At 34.2% G+C, this 22,302-nt stretch overlaps 1 protein-coding gene and 1 long non-coding RNA gene across 2 annotated transcripts in view; one reads left to right on the top strand and one right to left on the bottom strand.

The window, feature by feature from the left end:
• TMEM131 (transmembrane protein 131) overlaps nucleotides 1–22,302 on the top strand; it is a gene marked incomplete in the record, with an annotated part of 89,414 nt that overhangs the window by 50,874 nt on the left and 16,238 nt on the right. The window contains 19 exon segments of the mRNA XM_072412979.1: nucleotides 967–1,083; nucleotides 2,365–2,487; nucleotides 3,731–3,811; nucleotides 5,310–5,460; nucleotides 5,542–5,598; nucleotides 6,308–6,369; nucleotides 10,201–10,309; nucleotides 10,631–10,739; nucleotides 11,298–11,451; nucleotides 11,546–11,716; nucleotides 12,413–12,523; nucleotides 14,954–15,088; nucleotides 16,844–16,948; nucleotides 17,192–17,278; nucleotides 18,763–18,915; nucleotides 19,328–19,403; nucleotides 20,838–20,952; nucleotides 21,841–21,979; nucleotides 22,164–22,273. Of these exon segments, the coding sequence (XP_072269080.1) occupies nucleotides 967–1,083; nucleotides 2,365–2,487; nucleotides 3,731–3,811; nucleotides 5,310–5,460; nucleotides 5,542–5,598; nucleotides 6,308–6,369; nucleotides 10,201–10,309; nucleotides 10,631–10,739; nucleotides 11,298–11,451; nucleotides 11,546–11,716; nucleotides 12,413–12,523; nucleotides 14,954–15,088; nucleotides 16,844–16,948; nucleotides 17,192–17,278; nucleotides 18,763–18,915; nucleotides 19,328–19,403; nucleotides 20,838–20,952; nucleotides 21,841–21,979; nucleotides 22,164–22,273 (2,165 nt within the window).
• The window catches only part of LOC140331729 (uncharacterized), a 20,919-nt gene continuing 10,609 nt past the window's right edge, over nucleotides 11,993–22,302 (bottom strand). Inside the window, exon 3 of the long non-coding RNA XR_011920966.1 lies at nucleotides 11,993–12,203. This is a non-coding gene — a long non-coding RNA (uncharacterized lncRNA). The remainder of the gene's footprint in view (nucleotides 12,204–22,302) is intronic.

Raw genomic sequence — 22,302 nt, 5'->3', positions numbered from 1 at the left:
GCTTATATCCATTTCACTTGTTTAATTTGTATACCCAATAATGTGCAAGTGATCTAAGTAAACACGATTTTGATTTTCACCTGATATTTATGCAATTGTGTGAAAATTCCCAACTCCTTGCTAAACTCAACCTGATTGTATTTTAATGGGCAAAGAATGTTTCATTTGTGTGCGCCAGACCTTTACAGTAGCTATTTGCTCTTTAGAAAACCTTCACTGGTAAATGCCAAATTAATAAAATATCCAGATCCGTAATGCACAAATGGACCTGGAATATATTAAAAAGGGAGGGTATATTTTAACAGTGTATAACTTAACTAGGTATTGTAAAACCCCAGCAATATGATAACTGACCTGTATCTGGGTAAATTGCTGCTTAGGTTCCCTGGATTAGTGTCAATATGATATTTTACAGATTAGCTAAATTGCTAACGAACATGCTCATTTTTAGCCTTTTGTACACAATCCTAAGCTATAGGTGGATATTGGGATTGCAGTCCTTTTGTTAGAAAAAAAAAAACAAAAAAACAAATGTGTAAATTTGGGTAGGGTTTTAACATGAGCATGGTTTGTAGCCCGAGAGGGCTGTTCACATTGCACTGTGACCTCCTATTAATAGCTGTGTTTTCTAACTCTTGGTGAAGTTCAGGGAGGAATGCTGATCAGCTGGCCTTTTTACTGCTTTGTATTTTTAGAGCAGTAGTAAAATCTCAGCTGATCATGAACCCAACAGCAGGAAACAAGGGGGCATTCACACAGACCAAGATCAAGCCACACATAATGTTACACTCCTTTAATATCTGTTCCTCTTTTAAAATCATTTGATAGTCATAATCATAACTTTTGAATAATTGTCACCAAACAATTCTGCCATATATCTCACAGTTCAAGCAATTCAGAATGGCCTTTCAGCCATCTATTTCTATGTAATATATTGACCTTCTGTCTCCTACATTTGTTTTACAGAAAATTCTTCCGGGTGGGAACACATCATTTGATGTAGTGTTTCTCGCAAGAGTAGTGGGAAACGTTGAGAATACTTTATTTATTAACACCTCAAATCATGGGGTATTTACCTATCAGGTAAGAATCAATTGTCTTTTTCATTTTATGTTATGTCTCTTTAGTAAATGGTAAAAACCTAAAAAAGTTATTTGCATTATTAAACCTTTCCCTTTAGGGTGCTTGTTTGTGCACCATGGTAGCTCTTTTTTTATATTATACACTGGAGGCAAGTTTGAACTCAGTAAATTAAATATTACAAAGGCACCAAGTTTTGCTTTTACAGATTAGGTACACTTTTTTTTTTTTGCTTAGTATAGAGTAGGATGGGTCCTCATTCAGATGCAATGTGAAGTTAAAGGGGATCTCTCTTTAGACAGTTGTCATAAATAAAAAAGTGAAGCAGTAGAAAAAGTTTCTCAATTTTACTGTTTCAATAATAAAAATTTAGGAATATTTCTCGCTTTCAGTTCTGGTGATAATGGTCATCCAGACAAATAGGTTGAATCTCCTTGGCTGAGAGTTGTAATATTGGCAATAAATTGCAATAAAAAATGGGAGGCTTCACATTCCCTACTCAATCCAAAACTGAAAAAAGAATTTGGGTCCAGATTCCTGCTAGTGCCAGGGAATGTACACTGCTGACAAAAGAACAAGACAGAGTTCACTATGTCTTTGTCAGATTGAGACTTTGTGTTCCACCCTGATAATATTGTATACCACCTCTGGTATTTTCTTACTGGATCTGCTTCAGATGTAGTTTAAGGTGATTATTTTATCATGAATGTGAATCACAATAGAAATAGGAAATGAAAAGGGAATTTACAATTGGGTAAGAAAAATTGTTTCCTAAATCTAAACTTTCACTTGTGAGATTATGTAAACTGTCATTACCCATCGTGTCAAAAAATGTACAGCTTTGTGTTCTATTCCTCTGCCTTCCTAATACCCTCTGAATCCCTGAGACAGAATGAGTACAGCGCATCTGTTTTAGAATTAAAAAAAAAAAGAATCAGCTTTATATACAGGCCATTGGTATTCTTTACAATGGGTTCAGCATTGACTGCTTACATAATCACACATTGGTAGGTCTGCTTAAATGTTGATAAAAAGTTAATTTGTAATAATAATTATATTCAGCAACATGCCACCACTTAAGTAAAGTGGTAGACTTGCACTGCAACATAAAGAGAAAAATGTGGAGTGCTCGATTTCTTGAAATAATTTTTTCATTTTAAAAATGAAAATGGCACTTGGTAAAGAAAGCTTTTACTTATTCTCTGATTATATAAAAATTGTTTATTTTTAATCTATACCATGTAATTTGTATATTACATTTATCATATATACTTTTTTTTGTAGGTTTTTGGGGTTGGAATCCCCAACCCATATCGTCTGCGCCCATTTATTGGGGCACGAGTTCCTGTAAATAGCAGTTTTTCTCCTTTAATAAATATTCATAACCCCCACAGTGAACCTTTACAGGTAAGTGTTAGATAATTGTGTGTATAAAAAAATGGTTCAAACAGAAAAAAATGCTTAGAAAAAGTCTGATGTATAATGGTGCACGTCTCTTTAAATGTATATGTTTATATGTGACCTTAATACACCCGTATAGGCCCAATGTACAGTTATATATATTTTCAGTAATTATTGTTTAAATGCATCAACTGGTAAACTTGAATTTTCTTGTCAGCTTCTGTAATCCATTGCACACAGGGCATGTATATGTGCTGACAGAAGAGAACAGAGTGAGAAAAATGATTTTTGTTTATCCTTCTTTTTCTGCTGAATTGGCCAATGTGCTAGGAAGTAATGCCACCTGTTTAGCAATTATGCATTCAGTAAATTGAGGACAATGAAATGTATTTTTTTTTTATTTTTTTATTTTACTGATTTAGCTTCAGGAATTTATAATCTAGTTTGTTTTTATGGGTTGCAGCCCTATGTACATTTACATTACTTTGTGTGCTTGTTTAATTGTCGGGCCTGATAAAGTGATACTTAGAAAGCTTAGGATATAAACAATTGGACCCAAGCTGTGGATTTCCACTTAGGTTTTCTTTTTTTTGTTAGGTGATTAGTTGATGGACAACACACCACAACTGAATCCAAAGCTGTTTGTGGACAAAATGTATTAAAAAACAAACTTAATGAGCACAACTGTCCCCCCTCAAAATATCAATTACAGAAAATACTGGTGATGTCATTATTGAGGAGCATTGGTGCAGCAAGTAATGATTATGTGTAACTGTGAGCTTTTCTGTAATACAACTCAAAGAACTTGGCCAGGTGTGATAACAGTGTTTGGAATTTCACTGGTTCAGTGGCAGTGTTGTCAGTCCATTACAGGCAGTTAACTACAAGCTGATTACATTTCTGTTATGGTATTAAAAAGTATTTTTTCTTTACATCCAACATTTTTATGGAAAATAACAGTGGAAAAAGTAAATTATTAGAACTGTACTGATTTTTTTTTTTTTTTTGTATATATTGCCCACACATACACTTCATGTTATTTTGGCCTAACCATTTTTGGAAAGATGCATGCATTGCTGTGATTGTTGATCCTCATGTAAAATATCACTATACAGATTATTTTCTTAATGGACACATTTGCTTTAAGAAAGGAATGTTTTACTTTGTTCTTAAAAAGGTATTCCTATTTTTAAATACAGAATTTACTCTGCAGCATTGTGTTTAACTACCTATTCACATTATATTTCAGGTTGTAGAAATGTACTCTAGTGGGGGTGATTTGCACTTAGAGCTTCCAACAGGTCAACAAGGAGGCACTAAGAAATTATGGGTAAGAGTTGCCTTTATTTAATAATCTGAAATCTCTATATAAATACATCTATGCGTGTCTGTATGCATATTTATATACTCACTTGCCACTTTATTAGGTACCTCTTGCTTAGCACCTGGTTGGACCCCCTTTTACCTTCGAAACTGCTCTAATTCTTTGTAGCATAGATTCAGCATGGTGCTGAAATGAGTAAAAATTACTCATGAATTTTGGTTCATATATTATATCATGGCCCATAGAAGATGCATATCTCCTGTTGCTGTATTTCATCTACTTAATGTTTTGATGTGTTGTGCATTTAAAGATGCCTTTTTGTATAGCTAGGTTGTACTAAGTGTTTTTTTGATTTACTGTTGCCTTTCTATCAGCTTGAACCAGTCAAGCCCTTCTCCTCTGACATATCATTTTTCACACCATTCTGTGATAATTGTGCATAAAATTTTGAACAGACCAGCAATTTCTAAAATACTCAGACCATTCTGATTAGCTCCAACAACCATGCTAAGTTCACTTAAATCACCTTCCTTATTTTGATGCTCAGCTTGAACTTCATCATAACATCCTAACAATGCAAAAAATGTGTGGGGTTTGCAGCCTTGTGATTAGCTAATTAAATAATTATTACTATTAAATAGGATTTATATAACGCCAACTTACTATGCAGGGCTGCACAAATAAATAGATAAAAGACAATAAATTAGATATTTGCATTAACATGTATTTGAGCAGGTGTATCTATAATGTGGCTGGTAAGTGTCTCTGTGTATGTTTATACATACAAGTCATAAAAATAATAAAATATATTCTCATTCAGTTCTTTGAATTTTTTTGTATCAGGACAAAATGGAAAAATAAAAATGTCCTTGTTGAAATAAACCAACAGCTGAACAAATTACATCTTGTCATTATCTTTTTAAGGATCCTCAGTTAATCATGGCAGTACATAGTACATATAGTACAGTACATAAAAAAGACTGTACAAGTATGGCTAGTTTGGCAGGGTTGCCAAGTATAAGGCAAAACTTAGACAGGACCATGCTAAGCAGTATACCACTTAATAGAAACTGTCAAGCATGGTGGTGGATGGGTTATTTATTTATTTATTTATTTTTTTAATTCGCTGGACCTGGGCCTTTTCCAGTCATTGAGTTGACAGTGAACCCCTCTGTTTACCAAAGCGTTTTTGGCTTTATTTTTGTTACATAAATAATTACAGTGGAATCTGTTGTGTGTTGTATTTCAGCTGGGGTCAGATTTAATAATTTTTAGTTTAGAACCTGATTAAGTTTTATTTTTTTTTTAATTTGTATTGTGATATGTAAAACTTTTGGAAAGAGTGTACTTTTTCTGATGATTTTGTTGACAGTATATCAAACACTGTATTACATGCGTGCAGGGATTTGTGTTTAATGCTGTCTGTGATTTGGACAAATGCCTGTTTCTGCTGGGCATCCTTTTTTATCATTTTTATTAATATCTGATTCCTAATGTCTTCTAGGAAATCCCACCATATGAAACAAAGGGTGTAATGCGTGCAAGCTTCTCATCGCGAGAGGCAGACAATCATACTGCCTTCATTAGAATAAAAACTAATGCCTCAGATAGTGCGGAATTTATTATCCTTCCCGTGGAGGTGGAAGTCACCACAGGTTTGCATTATGTTAACTTTATTACCTTGTATTTTCAGTATGTCCCAGACAAAATGTAACCGTTTATTGGTTTATTTTCAGCTCCAGGCATTTATTCATCTATAGAGATGCTAGATTTTGGTACACTGAGAACACAAGGTAAGAAAATAATATTTAATGTAAAAATGTTTCAAAGTTTCAGGAAATTAAAATTATAATGGATAATTGATGCAACCGCAACATCTACTGTTGAGATTTATATGAATGATAAAAAATGAAACAGATGATTGTGTTTTAAAATACTTTGTGTTTTTGATTGCAAAAGTAGCTGCATAGTGATTATTCAATCAGGTTCTGAATTTGTATTCTTATTCAATATTCTTTTATACATTGAGTGCTTTTGTTGTGTTTACTCATTCACCAATAATGTTATATATTGTAAAATAGTGGACACCCGACCTTGCCTATATGACCTAAACCTGGGTGTCACTGGGAGCTCCACTAGTGTTTGAAAATCAATCAAAATATGGATTCATTACTTCTATCTTATAGAGGCTGAATATATAAAATATACTTTGTCTGGCAGTGTGCTTTTATTTTATTTTTTTTAGATCAATTACAGATTTAAAAAATTACAAAACACATTTTTTTTACATTACTTTTTTGCAAATTTTGGTTTGCTCTTTTATTATAAAAACCATACATGTCCTGAGATATAGGACGTGTCTGCATGCTGAATTCATTATTTTTGGTATTTCAGGATGAATTCCTGAAGTATTTAGGCAAGATGGTAAATGTGTATAAACATGTTCCTGTGAAAGATTTTTCATAACAGGAAACATCTATTTTGTTTTTCTATGTTTTCCAGATCTCCCCAAAGTTTTAAATCTTCATTTACTAAATTCAGGAGCAAAAGACGTTCCCATTACAGTGAGTATGGCACTTATTTTTGAGTTTTTAAATTCTAATCTTTTTGCGATTTACATCACCCCCCCAATAGTTTACAGCTTAAAATTTGCTTAAGACTTGTGTCCACAAATACATTGAAAGGTCAGAATGAATTTGCTTTGGTTTCTAAGTGAAATCTTTCTTTGCATAATGCAGATCCAGACAGATGACATACAGAATCCCTTATAGTCTTTTCCTGATTCAGCTTTGAGGCTTCCCATGTCTCTTCTTTGGCTGCAGTCTTCTCACTGGACAGTGGCCCTAATTGTTCGTTACCTCTGACCAGTACATTGGTAGCTGACCTAGGAAGCAGTGAAGCTGGCCCGGCAATCTCTAATGCTAAACCAGGGAGTAGCAGATAGACTTTCTTGATTAACAAGTCGTGTGTCACAAGAATGGCTGACCTAAATGTAAAATCCTTTTGTCTTGTGAAACACAAAAATATATTTTTAATGTGTATTTAGTGGCTTGCTTTCCACTTTTAACACCAAATACCCAAATACACACATGCCATGTTTTTTTTTGTTTTTTTGTTTTTTTGTATGTATATTACCCAGCAAATTGGGTTGTATGATCTTTTTCAAAGGGAAAGTTTTTGCTAAGATCAAGTTGGCTAGGCTTTTTCACAAGTTAAAATTAAGTAAATTTCACACAGCTCAGTGCAGGATTCTGGGATATGCCAGGTGAAGATGGGCCACTTAGAAGAGGAGCAGAAGAAGATAGTGGTGCCAGAGATATACCAGGGTTTAGTAAGTGCATTAAAAAAATTGGGATTAGGCCTATTATTATTATTATTAATAATATTATAATTATTATTAATAAAAATAATAAACAGTATTTATATAGCGCTAACATATTACGCAACGCTGTATATCAAATAGGGGTTGCAAATAACAGACAGGTACAGACGTTGACACTGAGCAGAGCTTACAATCTAGGAGATAAAGTTGATTTGCTGCTGAAGGTACATTGCCTGTCCTTTCTGCATTTAGAGAGCTGTTTTTTTTTTTTTTTTAATGGCATGGAATTTTGCTTACAGAGCATATTGTTCTAAAAAAAAAAAACACAAGGAATAATGGGAGGTTCTATTGTAATGAAACCCCAAATGTACATGTTTATCATTACCTTGTATAAAGACCTCCCAGATAATTTTTTTTTTTTTTATATATAGTATATATATAAAGTTGTAAGAAATAGTTGTATATAAAAATAAAGTTGTAAGAAATGGTATATAGTTGTAAGAAAAGTATAATCTTAAAGCTCATGTTTATCGATATTGTCCCTTCACTGATCTTTGTGACAGAGACCATAATTTTATACAAATGTGTATATAGCTTGACATGGCAGGTGTTATTGTATTAGAAGAAACGTTCAACAGCAATAAACACTAATTGGCATTGCCAAGTTAACATTACACAGTACTCCATTAGTGCAGTAGACAAAAAGGAAATTAACACTTGCAGTGTACTTATCTAAACATGTTGCTTCTTGATACTATGTTTAGCTCTTGTTAATTAAACTAGATCTTTCAAACAGATGCAGTGTCAAAAGCTCATGTAGAAAGACATGGCGGTGGGAGATTACATACCGAGCAAGACTGAAATACCTACATTCCTTGTTTTAATCCCAAGGTTACATCACGTAAACATTGCTGTTGCATTATATACTGTGTACTTGAAGGGCAGTGGGGCTTGTGCATCAATTTATCTGTGTGTAAAATCTCCAAGGCCTATGAAAATGATGCTACTACTGAACATGAGTACTGAACATTTTCTGTTATTCTCTTTTTGTTTGGTAGCATCCAACAAATTCAACTAAAGTGGTTTTTACCGTCCCACGCATTGGAAGAGGTAGTTTATTATCTCTGCCATAGCCATTTAAACACACAAAGATATAAGGGTAGGGTTGATTTAGGTCACCCTAGGGTAATTTTTCTCAACCCTTCAAGGCATCAACTCCACAAGACCCGTGGTATCTGGCACAAAGACATTAGCAGCAGATCCTCGGTACCCATCTACAATGCACGTTTTGTTCTGACACCTTTCACTTCTAGCCAGCCTTATATTTTTTCAGCAATTGATCTTACTGTAGCTTCTATGTAGAATCAGACCAGACTTCAACATATCAATAATGAGGAATATACTTTTAACCTAGCACAATATACAAATTTTTACAGCATGCCTCATTAATCTTATCACACTATACTGGCTTTTCTCCTGTCTGTTAGTATGAGTTAGTATAATCTGTAGTTATGATTCCCATTTAGTTCCCTTATAAGGGAATAAGGGGCCCATGTCTGTAAACCTACACAGTTCTTAGTACACAAAGCTTACTCTTCTGCTTTGACTCACTACATGTCTCAGCATAGAGTATGTGAATGATAGAGCAAGAAAGGTGCTTGAAAGAAAAATCAGGTAGTAAAAACTGCCATAGTTTTTTTTTTTTTTTTTTCCCCCCTCATGCTTTCTTTTTATACCCCCCTGTGCTTTTCGGGTTTTTGTGCTAGCATAGATGCTACTCATTGCCCAGGTTTTTGTAGAGATCAGAATACTTCTTGGTTTGTGGTAAATGTACATGCTAGGAATGCCTGGGACAGATCTGACATTTCTTTAGTTGTCAAAATAGTAATTGGCCAACAATATCTAATAAAAGTATACATTCCCCATTGTTGGCTAAAGATTTCAGTGGCCGCACCTTAAGTCGTTGATCACCTCGTTTCTTTTGGTAGCTTTAAGTAATTTCTTCAGGGAAACAACATCCCCTTAAAACAATTATTTAAAACATGATCTTTGATTGACTGGAGTGCTTAATTAGTGCTTAGCTTGTCCTCTCACATGAATAACCATGTGAGATTGCACACACACTATTATTTGTAGACTACCACTTAAAAGAACATGTTATGTAAGTCATAGAAGCCATCACACCATTGAATTAAGTATATTGAATCTGCATAGTAAGTGAACATAGCACTCTAGGAAGGTTTGGTCTTCTCTATGAAACACTTTATACAATGTATTTATTGTTTGACAGTTTTATTATCTACCAGATATTTACATATTTGATCATTTTAGTTGCTAGTGATAGAAAAATTGGTGTGTAAATGGTTATTTGAATATTATCTTGCTGAAAAAGAAAATGCTACATGATTTCAACATGTCCAACCTTATTGACCCTCGTTACACTTAATATATATGGTCTTCTATTTCTTGCTGATTTATGGCATTTTTGGCTGCATACAGACATCAAAAAATATTTTGGTATTGTTTTCAGCAACAGGAAAACAAACTCTATAACGGACAGCACTCATCCTCTCTGTTAAGTAACCTGCCACGGCAGATCGCTAAATGGTGTAGGAGCACTGTACAAACTAGATTTTTGCCTAAGACAATCATGATCTGATCGTCAGTGTAAGGTGACCGTTATCTAGCGTGTACACAAGTTTAGGAATTGTGAATTGCAAAAAGTTTTTAAATGAAGCTTTTTATGTATTGCACAGCAGGATTTAACAGTTCACATTTTAATATTGCTGTCTGACCATCCATTACATGTATGCTGTACGGTGCTTGTTAAATGTTCTTTGGTGATAAAAAGGTTCCAAATCCAGTTTATTGGTGTATAAAAATGAGATTGATAGGTTGGAGATCACAATAACATCCAGCCTAATATAGACTAGTTCTGGTATAGAGTAGTTTAATACTGGTACAATCATAAAATGTGCTATTATGGTCTTACAAAAGCTGTATCGTTGACTGTAGTTTTAATGAGTTAATATTTTCTTTGCATCATTTATGGTTTATTTGTGTCTTTCTGTAGAGCGTGCGAGCAACCCCACAGAATGATGCCATAACTGTGAATTTCAAACCAATTACATTGAAAGCTTCCGATAGCAGGTACACCAAAGTTGCAAGCATCAGTTTTGATGGTAAGGTGGTACTTTTTACTGTTTTTTTTTTTTTTCTTTCTTTCTTGTTTTTTTATGGCTGATTTAGGTGTCATTTGAGTTGCTGTAATTTAAATCTTCAGTTATATATTTTGTTTTGGATAGAGTGTACAATTATATAGATGTTTTTTTGGGACCAAAAAAAGTCTCAATACTTTTCTCTGTTTTTGTCTGTGTCTCAGTGCCAATGATGACCACTTTTAAATTGGTCCTTTAAGCTTTTTTAAAAGAACCTAGTTTACATGTGCCACAGCATTCTAATTTTTAGCAGATTCAATCATTTACTTTTGGATATTTTTACAGCATCAAAAGCAAAGAAACCATCACAGTTTTCCGGAAAAATAACAGTTAAAGCAAAAGAAAAAAGTTATTCAAAACTTGAAATTCCATATCAAGCTGAAGTTTTGGATGGGTAAGTTATTATTTCCTAAGCTTAATAATTGTGATAGTGGTGACAGGCATAAATGTTTTTTTTTACCTTCTCATAATTGCTTTAACATACTCTGATAATTTACATTAGTTGACTAGGTAACATAAGCACTTGAGTAGAGCAAATTTGTGCATACATTTTTGGTCCGCAAGTATAAGAGCAGTGTATAAATAATCCCAACATTTCCACCCATGCCTTCTTTATTTATACATAAGTGTTTTTTTTAACTTTTCTTTTAGCTATAGTCAGCCTAATTGTGGCTTTCAGAATGTCACATATCAAATGATTGTCACTCAATGACTATTTTTTTTTAATTATTATTTTAACCCAGGTTAAATGGTTGCAGTTATGAAACTGTTCTGTTAATGTATGTTAACATTTCATGTATGTGTGCTGTGAAACCCCAACCTTTCGTTTTAGAAAGTAGGCCATGTAGAGTACAGTACAAATAATAGAAGCACATGAACAAAGGTATCAGTGTGTCCTATTTTTCTTTCTGAGAAATCATCCTAAAAGATTGTGATTACTTCTCACTTACAGGTACTTGGGATTTGATCACGTAGCCACTTTATTTCATATCCGGGACAGCCCCTCTGATCCAGTGAAGAGACCGATCTACTTGACAAATACCTTTAACTTTGCAGTTCTCGTTCATGATGTCTTGCTACCGGAAGATGCAAAGATCATGTTTAAAGTAAGATTATTGGCATACAATTCACAGATTGAGATGTAAAATTCATTATTACTTTAAAAAATATTGTGTTTTTCTTTATTTTCTCTAAACACAGGTGCAGAATTTTACTTCACATGTATTAATTCCCCCTGGCGAATCCAGATATATTTTCTCATTAATGTTCACACCATCCACCTCCTCTGTCCATATTGACAACAATATACTACTTATTACCAATGCATCAAAATTCCATCTTCCTATTCGAGCATACACAGGCTTTCTGGATGTAAGTATGACTAGATTGTTTACATATGACAACCCATTCCCTTTATGGCAGTAAAAAAAAAAAGTTTAAAACTTTTTGTCTGAAATTATTTTCTTCACCCATGTTGTATGCATGCATTTTTACAGTATGTATTTGAAGTCATTGAAGCAGATGTAATTGTTCTGTGGATTTTCCAAATGAAAACTAAAAATGCTAATATATAGAGAATAAATAGTCTGTATGGTAAAATGACATCAGCCACATCAGTAACAAAATTGATTAAATTCATAAGTGAACATATCTCCAATGTGAATATTTCCAGCTGTATGGTCCTCTCCCTGCCGTCCATTATGTGCTCTACCTTCCTTCGGTTTTGATTTTTTCAGACTGTGGAATATACATCGCAAATAATTAAAATAATTATTCCCAGTTACCCATGCATACTTCTAAACTTCCAACAACCAGTGTCGAATTTCTGCTTTTTCATCTTTGAAATTTCCCATGTCTGCTGAAAAAAACAAAAAAAAAAACTTGTAGCTCAGCAGGTTTGTTTTGCTTTTGTGATACAAAGTAACAATATTTTCCATGTCTAGATTTTGAAATGGGTGATCCTACCATGAGTTTAGTTTAGGTTGTGTGCTTTGTGTTATTTCCCTCCTTAAATTTGCTAAGCAATAGTTTCACTTATTTATTTATTTTTTTTTTGTATATTTACAGTATTTTATTTTACCACCAAAACTTGAGGAACGTTTTTTAGATTTTGGCATTCTAAGTGCTGCAGAATCTAGCAGTCTTCTTATTGCAATTATAAACAATAACCCCATAGAGGTAAGAAACACATTTATATTTGTAAGTGCATGGATATTCTGTTGTAATGGCTCTTGAAAAATGGCTGATTGTCATTACAGCTTGTAAAATGGCAAATACATTTAGATAGAGAAGATGCAGTCTAGATGCAGCTATGAAAAAAAATATTCTGTAAAAGAAATTTCTTTTGTGGTGTTCATTTTCACCAGTATTTTATTGGTTCATAGTAGACCTATGGTACATATTGATTTTTCCTCTAAATATTTCAAAATTAACTGAAATTTCTAATAATTTTGTTTGTGTCATAATGACATAGTCTTGCTTCCAGCGCTTTAAGTACCAAAAGGAACATACTACTACCTGTCAGTAGTTGCCTGTCTTTTTGGCAACTACTTTGTCAGTAGCATAACAATATTATAAAGTTTTGTTTTGGGACTCTAATGTACAGCGCAGCTTAACATGTTGACGTTATATGAATCCTGTTTATTAACCACCTGGGCGTTACACTGATGTCTAGATTTCTGTACCAAAAGCGGTACACTGTTTTTCTTGAAATTTTTTTTTAAATTGTAGACCTGTAACTTACAGAAATATGTCTGAACAAGGGTCTAGTAGATATCGTGAATATAAAAAATGTTTGAAACACACAATCATGTAAAAAAAATTACTTTTAATATTATTAAATAAAAAACACAAAAATCGACTTAAACAAGAATACATAAATAAAAAATACTGAAAATGCAATAATTCGCTATACTGTATAGTACTATATTTTTCTAAAACACCTCCCTAGTGTGATAAATTTTAAAACAGAGTCCAACGTCACATACCTATAGACAAAACCACATAAATATATTTTGTATTATTTTGTATTGTATTGGATACAGGACTTTGTATTGAATCCAATACAAAATATTTGAGTTTCCCGCTATGACCCCCGTCGACGGGCGCATGCACTGGACATCAGGAATCGCCGAGGGACGCATACGCGAACGCCGGGTGTTCTAATTCTTTTCGAACTTCTGTACTTCCATGCAAAAAGTTACATTTTTTGCATGGAAATTTATTTTAGATTGTAGGCTATAATTCACTGAATTACTCAATAATTACTTATGTCACCGAATTACCGCATAACTTACCGAAATATGTCCAAAATTTTAAAAATTTAATAATAAAAAAATCTTTAAAAAAAAAAGTGTAACTGTATATTAGCCTATATAATATATAATACAATTATATAAAGATTTCTTTGTATTGGACTCAATACAGCTTTTTTGTAATGAGTTCAATGTAAAATTATTTGAATTTCCCGCTCTGCCTCCCGCACGCACCGACGCATGCAGCGACGTCACCGAAAAACCCCGGAGATCGTCACCGCACACGCCGGATGAAGACAGAAGACGTCTCCGGAGGAGCTGCTTTTTTTCAGTTGTAATCCGATTGTCATACAATGTATGACAATTGGATTGCAATGTAATGCATGTTTATACTTTTAGCAGCCCCGACCTTGGTTCGGGGTAAACGATTGTAGCAAGTTTACTTACCCCGAACCAAGGTCGGGCTAACCGCCCAGGTGGTTAATATTAGGACAAACCAGTTATCTTTTTTGATATTGCCTGCCAAAATGACATTTTTCTTAAAAGATAAAATAAATGCTTAGCAAAACTAAAGAGCTCTTTTGTTTTGTAAAGGTATTTACAATTAAAATATGGTGCTAAACTGAAATCTGAAATGACTAATTAAAAATAAAAAAATGAAAGAAAAAAATTAAAAAGTAACCCAATAAAACTGAATAGATAAATACAAAAAAAAAAGCAAAAAGAAAAGGGTTAAAAGGGGCCGGTAGTTGGTAAGTAGGGTTGATTATGGAAAATGAAGGGTTAATAAGGTTCAATGTACTTCTCAGGGTTCATTAACTGGCATTACTACTGTTTTATTCATCTGGAAGTATCAATGCATCTTTGATTTGTATCTATCGTGTCTGATCAGTGTTTAACAGAAATAGTCACATGCCTGTGTTTTGAGAGAAGCTTCTAAAACAGTTCTTCTTTTACACAGCAGTTCTCCTTGTCATTTTCAAATGATAGAAGCAGCAGTCAGTCACTTTAAATGCAGATGTAAAACTCTCATTTATGTTGCTAAGGCTCAAGTCCCAGACTATGTTAATATACTGTAGTAACCTGGCTAGAATTAGTTGGCAGTCATATCATTTAAGCTATATCTATGGAGTTTTGCCAATGGCTGCCCCCACCTTTCTTTGTAATCATGTGTTTCACCATTTAAGCAACCTTCATGGATCATGTTTAATTACTTTTCTCTAAAAATGATTTTTTTTTTTTTTTTTTTTTTTTAGTGGTGGTGGTACAATTTTAGTGATACTCATTAAATTGCCATGTCAAAAAATGTTATGACTGACATTAATTTTATTGTGCATTTTTGCTGTTTTTTTAGCTGGCTATTAAAAGTTGGCACATAATTGGAGACAGTCTTTCAATAGAACTTTTAACTACAGACAAGGGAAACAGGACCTCCATAATAGCAAGCCTTTCTGAGATTGAAAATTCAACTGCATCAGATCGTACTTCAGTAAGAACTGTGTTTATTTCCTATATTTTGAATATAGAAATTGACCAAATAAACTTTGTCTAGTGTTTAAATTTTTAAATTATGATTTTATTTAAGTAAGATGCTGGTAATGAAATCTTTGATCTATTTCGACAGTTTTACCCATCACTAAATCACCCCCTCAACTTCAAGGGTTAACTGCTTTTTTTCGTCCAGAGTATGATGAAAAGGGGAAACCGGTTAACATATTTCTTGCTCGCCTGTCTGTGCTTTGCCTCGGCAACCTCACATGCAGTGCCGGACCAGTTGTCCTGCATTGCCAGCAAGAACCCAGTGGAGAGCTTTGAATGATTGTGATTGGAAGGGAAGCAGCAGCTTTGGGGGATTAGACATACATGGAAGTGGAGAATAAAGCTACATATTTGTCCCTATTCCAAAGCTTCTATGTAAAATGAACAGTTAACCCTTGCAGTGGTAAGAGTAATTTTCTCCAGCCTGTACATGACCTGCACATTTAGAATTTTACACACAACTATTTTTGTTTAAAATCAATTGAGCTGCTTCTTTTAATTTCTGAAGGTGGGAATCTATTCCGCATTTTAACAGCGGTTACTGTGAAAAATCCCTTCCATAAACACAAGTTATGTTGATATATGCAAGTTGCTCAATAGGCAGGGTGTCCTTTTTTTATACAATGCCTTTTGTAAAGAGAGAATAAATTGGTTGGCTTTCCCTGCGCTCTCCAGTTTCTCAACATCCTTTTTGTGAACTGGTTCTCAAAACTGACTTTCACATTCCAGATGAGGTCTGACTGTGGCTTTGTGAAGGGACAGGAATTTCTCAAACTCTGGGATCTATTCCTCCTTTAAAAGAATATAATTCTTTGCACACTTAAAGTGGACCTAAACTAAAATCTTTATCTTACATAAAAGGGTAGACAACCCTTTTATGATAAGGGGTTAAAAAAGCGATGTCTGGATCGCTGCAGCAATCAAGACTGAATGGGAGCGCAGAGCCTTCCAGGATACATATGTCATGGATCCCAGGAGGCTTTGTATGTCCAGAAGAAGCCCTTTTTTCAATAGGTTTAAAAAAAGCCAATCTTATGCATGCACTGTGAAATAAACACGACCCCCCCCCCCAAAAAAAAAAAAAAAACTTTTAAAATTGAAAGCGTGGTTCAGTTTACTCAAACAGGAAAAAAATCCTTCCTGATCCCACAAGGCAATTGGATGTTCTCTGGATCAACAGTTTCTGTTGTCTTTTCTTGAAAAATGAAATACCCAGCTTAGTCTGTTGCTTGTTTCAGATTTTTTAATTGTATTTTTTACTCTGTATTCTTGGTAGATTTATGGGATCATTCTCTATTGGATGTATTGGAGATGAGAATTAATATCCAAAGTAGTATCTGTATGTGCAAACGAAAAATTATAGTCTATAGCAAACTGACTGTTTGCTATGGGTGGCAAAATGTTTTCCTGTAAATAAACTAGAAGAAGATTGTGTTTCCACTCAGTCTGGACAGACTGGTAGATTTAAACTAAGGTACAGTAACCGTACAGCTTAATTAGTTTGCAACAATAGTAGGCTGAAAGAAGAGTCAACATAAATTATAAGCAAATATGTTTGCTGCATGTAGAATCGTGTTTACAGAAATAGGGCTTTTTAAAAATGTACATTTATCAAAAGATTATCCCACCATTCAAATTTTATTTAAAAATACGTAAATAAAAAATTAAAAAAAATCTTTAATGACATATTATATATTTTTTTCAGGTTATATTAACTTCAGGCTATTATGCAGTGTTCAGAGTAACATTAACAGCAAAGAATCTTGAAGGATCCTTTGATGGAGGCATTCAAATCACCACAGATTATGAGGTATTTAGAGGGAGTTTCTTTGCTACATTTCCAGTTGTGATACAACTACATGTAAATACATGGATATTCTAGTAAAGCTTGAAGGTATAATGTGCACTTTTTATACGTACCTGGAATGGATTTCTGTAAGTTAAGCTCTTGGTGTATATACAAGTTGTCGATAAATGTAGCATGGTTGCCTTTTAGGCAATTTGGCTTGTCATCGGGGCGATAATAATCCACATTTTTTCCCCCTATTTCTAGATTTTGACAATCCCTGTGAAAGCAGTGGTTGCTGTGGGCTCTCTGACCTGTTCTCCAATGCACTTTACACTTCCACCTTCCTTTCCGGTAAGATTTGTTGTGCAAATAGCAAATCAAGAGCTGCTTAATTGAGTGAAAACATAGATTGAATAGTGAATTAGTGAATGTCATTTTTGAGAATGTTGAAAGTGGGCAGCATTTTGGAATGTATGGTATAAAATGTGGAGAGTGCATTGAGTTGTCGCTCTAGAACAAAAAGTTTTACTGGCAGGATTACTGTATGAAAATGGTAAAAAGACTGCAGCCAATGCTGAAACCAATGCAGCCACTTCATCTAATAACTGGTTTGGGGGAGCTGGATAAGCCTAACTCTTTTGCATTATATATTACATATATTGTATGAAACTTCCAGATGCATTAAGGAAAGTTTACGTTTCTCTTCCGGATGAGGGCATTAATGAAAAGCTATTAAATTACTTATAAAGCAAAATCGTGCAGGCTCAAGTGGCAGGACCTAGAGATGTGACACCAAGTAAGCAGGGCCTGTTAAGTGGGGGAAAGTGACTGTTTCCTTTACAGTGATAGATATTGGGAAGCCATGCTGTATTACAGATACATGTCAGATATCTGTGAAAGGGTGCCTGACAGCATGAGTTTTTTTCCAGAATAAAGGGAAACAAGACAGGGATAGATTTGGGTGACCTTTTCATATAAGTGGTATTGAAGACCAGAAATGATTGTGTTTGCCAAAAGAGGTGGTGTAAAGATAGGTGTTCAGGGTCAGAATGGCAAATTTGAAAAAAGTTCCCACCATTCAAAGAGATTTGGAATTATCTTTTGGATAGATAAGAGGAGAATCAGGAAACGTCAGTGTTAACAATGGTTTTACAGGATCTGAAGCAAAAGTCTACTGTGTCAAAAAGTAAAGTAGCCATGCAACTTGGCTGTAAGAAGGTCACTGACACTTTGAGTGCTGTTTTTCTGTTAAGTGTCTGGAGGGACAACCAGATTAAAGGAGACAAAATAGTGAGTTAGAATTGGGAAAATCTGTTATATACAAGGCATGTGAGTTCAGAGGGAGCAGTAGCTGGAGAATAGAATGGTCAGGTTTAAATTATGATATATAGGACTGTAGCATTTTTGAAGGCTGTGTGGAAGATTCTAATGTAAAGGTTAAAAAAGTGGGGACCCATAGCTATTTACTAATTAATGGTTAGCACTAATGATGGAAAATTTTTAAGAAAATCTTCAAGCAAAAGAAATTGCTTGCATCTAATGCTTCTTTGATTAATATTAGTAGTAATTTTATCCTTCTCAGCGTTTTACAGCCCCCTATCTGACAGAGGACACATGTTGTATAGGGAATGGTGTATGAAATGTAAGCAGTCAAGATTTTAAGGTTTGCATATTTTGTAAGAGTTGTCAAGTCACTTTGAATTCATTAGGTCTGCCATACTTGCGCATATTGCCTTTAAGACCAGCTGTCTTGCATTGTGTCTCAGAAAGGTAAAAACTGGTCAAGCTGTTTATGTGAATAAACTGTAATTTTTATTTTTATTCTCTTGCCGTAGGGAAAATTAGTTCATCAGAGTTTAAATATTATGAGTTCCTTCTCACAGAAGGTGAAAATACAGCAAATACGCTCCTTATCGGAGGATATGAGATTTTTTTATAAGCGGCTAAGGAGCAATAAAGAAGAATTAGAACCTGGAAAGAAATCCAAGGTATCCCCTCAATTATATTCTTTATTTTTTAACTCGGGTTTGCTAGTTTAAATATTTTGGCTTATTTTTGCCACCAAATCTGATCCCTTGTCCTACAATTGGGATTGCTGGTTTTGTAATCTTGTGACAGTTGTTACTACTGTAGAGTGGAAGGGGATGGAGTAGCAATTACCAACATAAGCTTTATTTTTATTGATGTAGTATAATATATCTGTGACCTGGGTTTTTAATAGGTTACATATTACCTCTTACATAATGGAAGCACAACACTGGTAATTCACAACCTTAATTTCTTGATAATCCGTTCACTAGTCATTGAAGTTACCTTTGCTCTCAGCAAATGATCCAAATTTTGCTTCAAACACATTATCACATCCAAGTTAATAACGCTTCCAATTTATTTCTTTTGTAGATAGCCAATATATATTTTGATGCTGCTTTAAACTGTGGAGACCACTGTTATGTTGGACTTCCCTTTTTATCTAGAAGTAAGTAATATTTGCAATGACAATATTTGCATGGCATTTTCTTCTACGTGTTAGGTGCTCAATGTTACTCATTTTGTGTTTAAATTAGAATTGAACTCTTTCCAATAATTCTGATTCGGTTATTAAGTTTACATTTTTTTTAAATGTTGTTATTCATAATTTTTAGTGGTATGCCAAAACAGTAACTGTTGTAACTACATGTAAATCGGACTTGAAAATAGTTTGACATAACTACACCAAGGAGTTTAGTTGCTACTTCCATAATCCACTATTTTACACTGTTGGAACAATAAGATTAATGCAGTCCAGGTACAATTTAATGATGCGAATAGTAGTGGTAATTTACACAAAACTAATAGATTGCTATGTTTAACTTTCAAGGGAATCAAAAATGTGTTTTTGACTTTGTTCTTTTTTTGGGAATTCTGTTTTGTTGTCTACTGAGGCATTAACTCACTGACACCAATTAGGTATAAAGATCTGTTGTGTGTGTTTTTTTTTTTCTTTGTTCTCTTGATGTCACCAGCAGCATGCTTGTTCCAGGTCAGTGACAGTATTGACCCTGAGGACCCCCAGTAAGGCTAGGTACACAAGTGCAATTGTTCTTGTCCGATAATCGGCTCAGGGCCGATATCAGATGATCTTAACGTGTGTACAGCGCTCGTCGTCCATCTTCCGAATGACCGTCCTGCCGGATCCACAGAGGATGGACAACGAGCGATCGTAATGGAAGTGAAGGAGGAGGGAGCGAAGCATTCGTACATACATCGTGCAGTCGTTAGTCGTTGGAAAGGATCATGAAATATCCTTTCAAACGACAATGATTGCACGTGTGTACATAGCCTTAGCTGTTAGAAGCCTTTAGTGCCCAATAGAAAGAAAAAGCATGTAGTTATGTAAAATACACACATTTAAATATTTCAAAGGGGTTAACAAATAACAAAAATGCTTTGTCCTGGACGTACAGTTTACAGTACCCACAATCTACGGCAGGTCAGGAATAAGAGCATCCAGCTCCCTTTAGATTTTTAATAGCAGGGTCCTCCAGCAACCAATGCCAAATGTACTAATAAAACAAAATATATTCTAAAAACCCGCAGCATTCATGTGACTCCTCTTTAATGCATCTTTCAGTAATGTAAATAAATATGTACATTCAGATGGCATCTTCAGTAACATGTATAGTAATTTCATCACTAGAGCAGTTCCTTTTGTCTCAAGATAAAGGTGAGTGCTATGAGAGGAAGGGGTTAAATTATAGTTTGTAGTTCTGGTAGTAATTACATGTACATTGCACAGCCAGATGTAGACTGTACCATAACAATGGCAGATGATGGTACAAGGATAATTATAGAAAATAATTATTAACAAGTATTTATTGTTTGGGGAAGCTTGAAGCACATCAGATAATTATATTATTTTCTTAATCTTAAGATGACCTGAAAACTCCACACCATTTTGCAATGCAGGAGGATGTTTGGGACTCTGATTGGGACCATTTTGAAACACTATATAAGAAATGGTCTGACATCCGTGAGAATTTTATCATGTAAGTTAACTTTTTTCCCTCATAATTTCATTTCAATTCTGTATCTACTCTTGGCATTTCTGTTGGACGGTTTCTCCCATTGTTTTCCTCCATGAAGAAGACGACTTTAACGGTTTTATAATGTTTAGGTTGACAAAAGAATGCAACATACTATGCATGTAGGATTTTTATTGCCATGCCAAATATTCCTGTGACTGGCAGAATTGACTATGGCTCCTTGAGGAACATTTTCTCCTACATAGAAAATTTGAATTGTGCGCAAAATTATTTGTTACATCGGATGTACAAGAGCACAAAAGGATGCAAAGATTTATTATTTGTAATTTTTTTAGGTTTAGTTGAGAGGTGTAAATAAATATGGTCCTTCCAATCTGTTCTAATAATAAACAGTCTTTTGTTTTTTGCCAAGATCACTATTGTATTTTAATCACTTGCATTTCCCATAACGGTTTGTGTGTAATGATCCCTGTTTTCTTTTTTACTTCATTTTTTTTCACTACTTATAATTCTAAAAGCAGAACAAAGCAAATTTCATAATGGCTTTTTTTTGGTTCTAAATTATCTAGCAGATTTGTAGTTTATCTAAAACTTTTGAAAGATACTCCTGTTGTATAATTAATTCAACCTCCTTAGTACATAGCTGTGTAAGGATTAGTAGTTTTTACAGGAGGTTTGAGCAGTTTTATTGAAGCTCAGACCATGATGTTGCATTTAAGCAATCACACAATATAAGTAACCTGCTTACTAAAGTGGGCTCCAGATTTTAAGTCGGGCTTTACCAGAGTTGTGAGCTCTTTGAGTAATAATTTTGCATACCTTTTGCACTTAGGCATTGCTTTTTCACCTTTATCTGTGCATGTACCTATTAGATATGTTCTATCTCCATAGGCCCAAAGCAGTGTTTGAGGTTGACACAGACTTACAGAAAAATGTCCTTTCAGAAGTAAAAGCTGAGCTTGTATGGCCTTCCATCGTTAGCTCATCCTGTCATATAAACTTCCCTCTGACAAACACCAACAGCTCCTCAGTAAGTGAAAGAAAGCATCCTATTTTTTTTTAAGATTGTGTGGTTTGTATCACAGGTGTGTGTATTAGTCTTTAAAGCAGACTTAAATTAAATGGCATTTAAAACAGAATTAGTAATGTTTCTACAACACAATCGGAGCAGTAGGTCACTTGTCAGTTAACCAATAAATATGGTTTTGCAACAGGAAGAAGAAGTTACATTGGAAAACCCTGCTGACGTTCCTGTGTATGTCCAAATCCTTCCTCTGGCTCTCTATTCCAACAATTCCCTGGTGTTAGACAGATTAGTAGAAAGGTAAGTTAATATACTTATATATTACTATA

This window comes from Pyxicephalus adspersus, chromosome 1 (assembly GCF_032062135.1).
Source record: "Pyxicephalus adspersus chromosome 1, UCB_Pads_2.0, whole genome shotgun sequence".
NCBI classification, from domain to species: Eukaryota; Metazoa; Chordata; class Amphibia; order Anura; family Pyxicephalidae; genus Pyxicephalus; species Pyxicephalus adspersus.
This window is presented reverse-complemented; position numbering and strand designations above follow the sequence as displayed.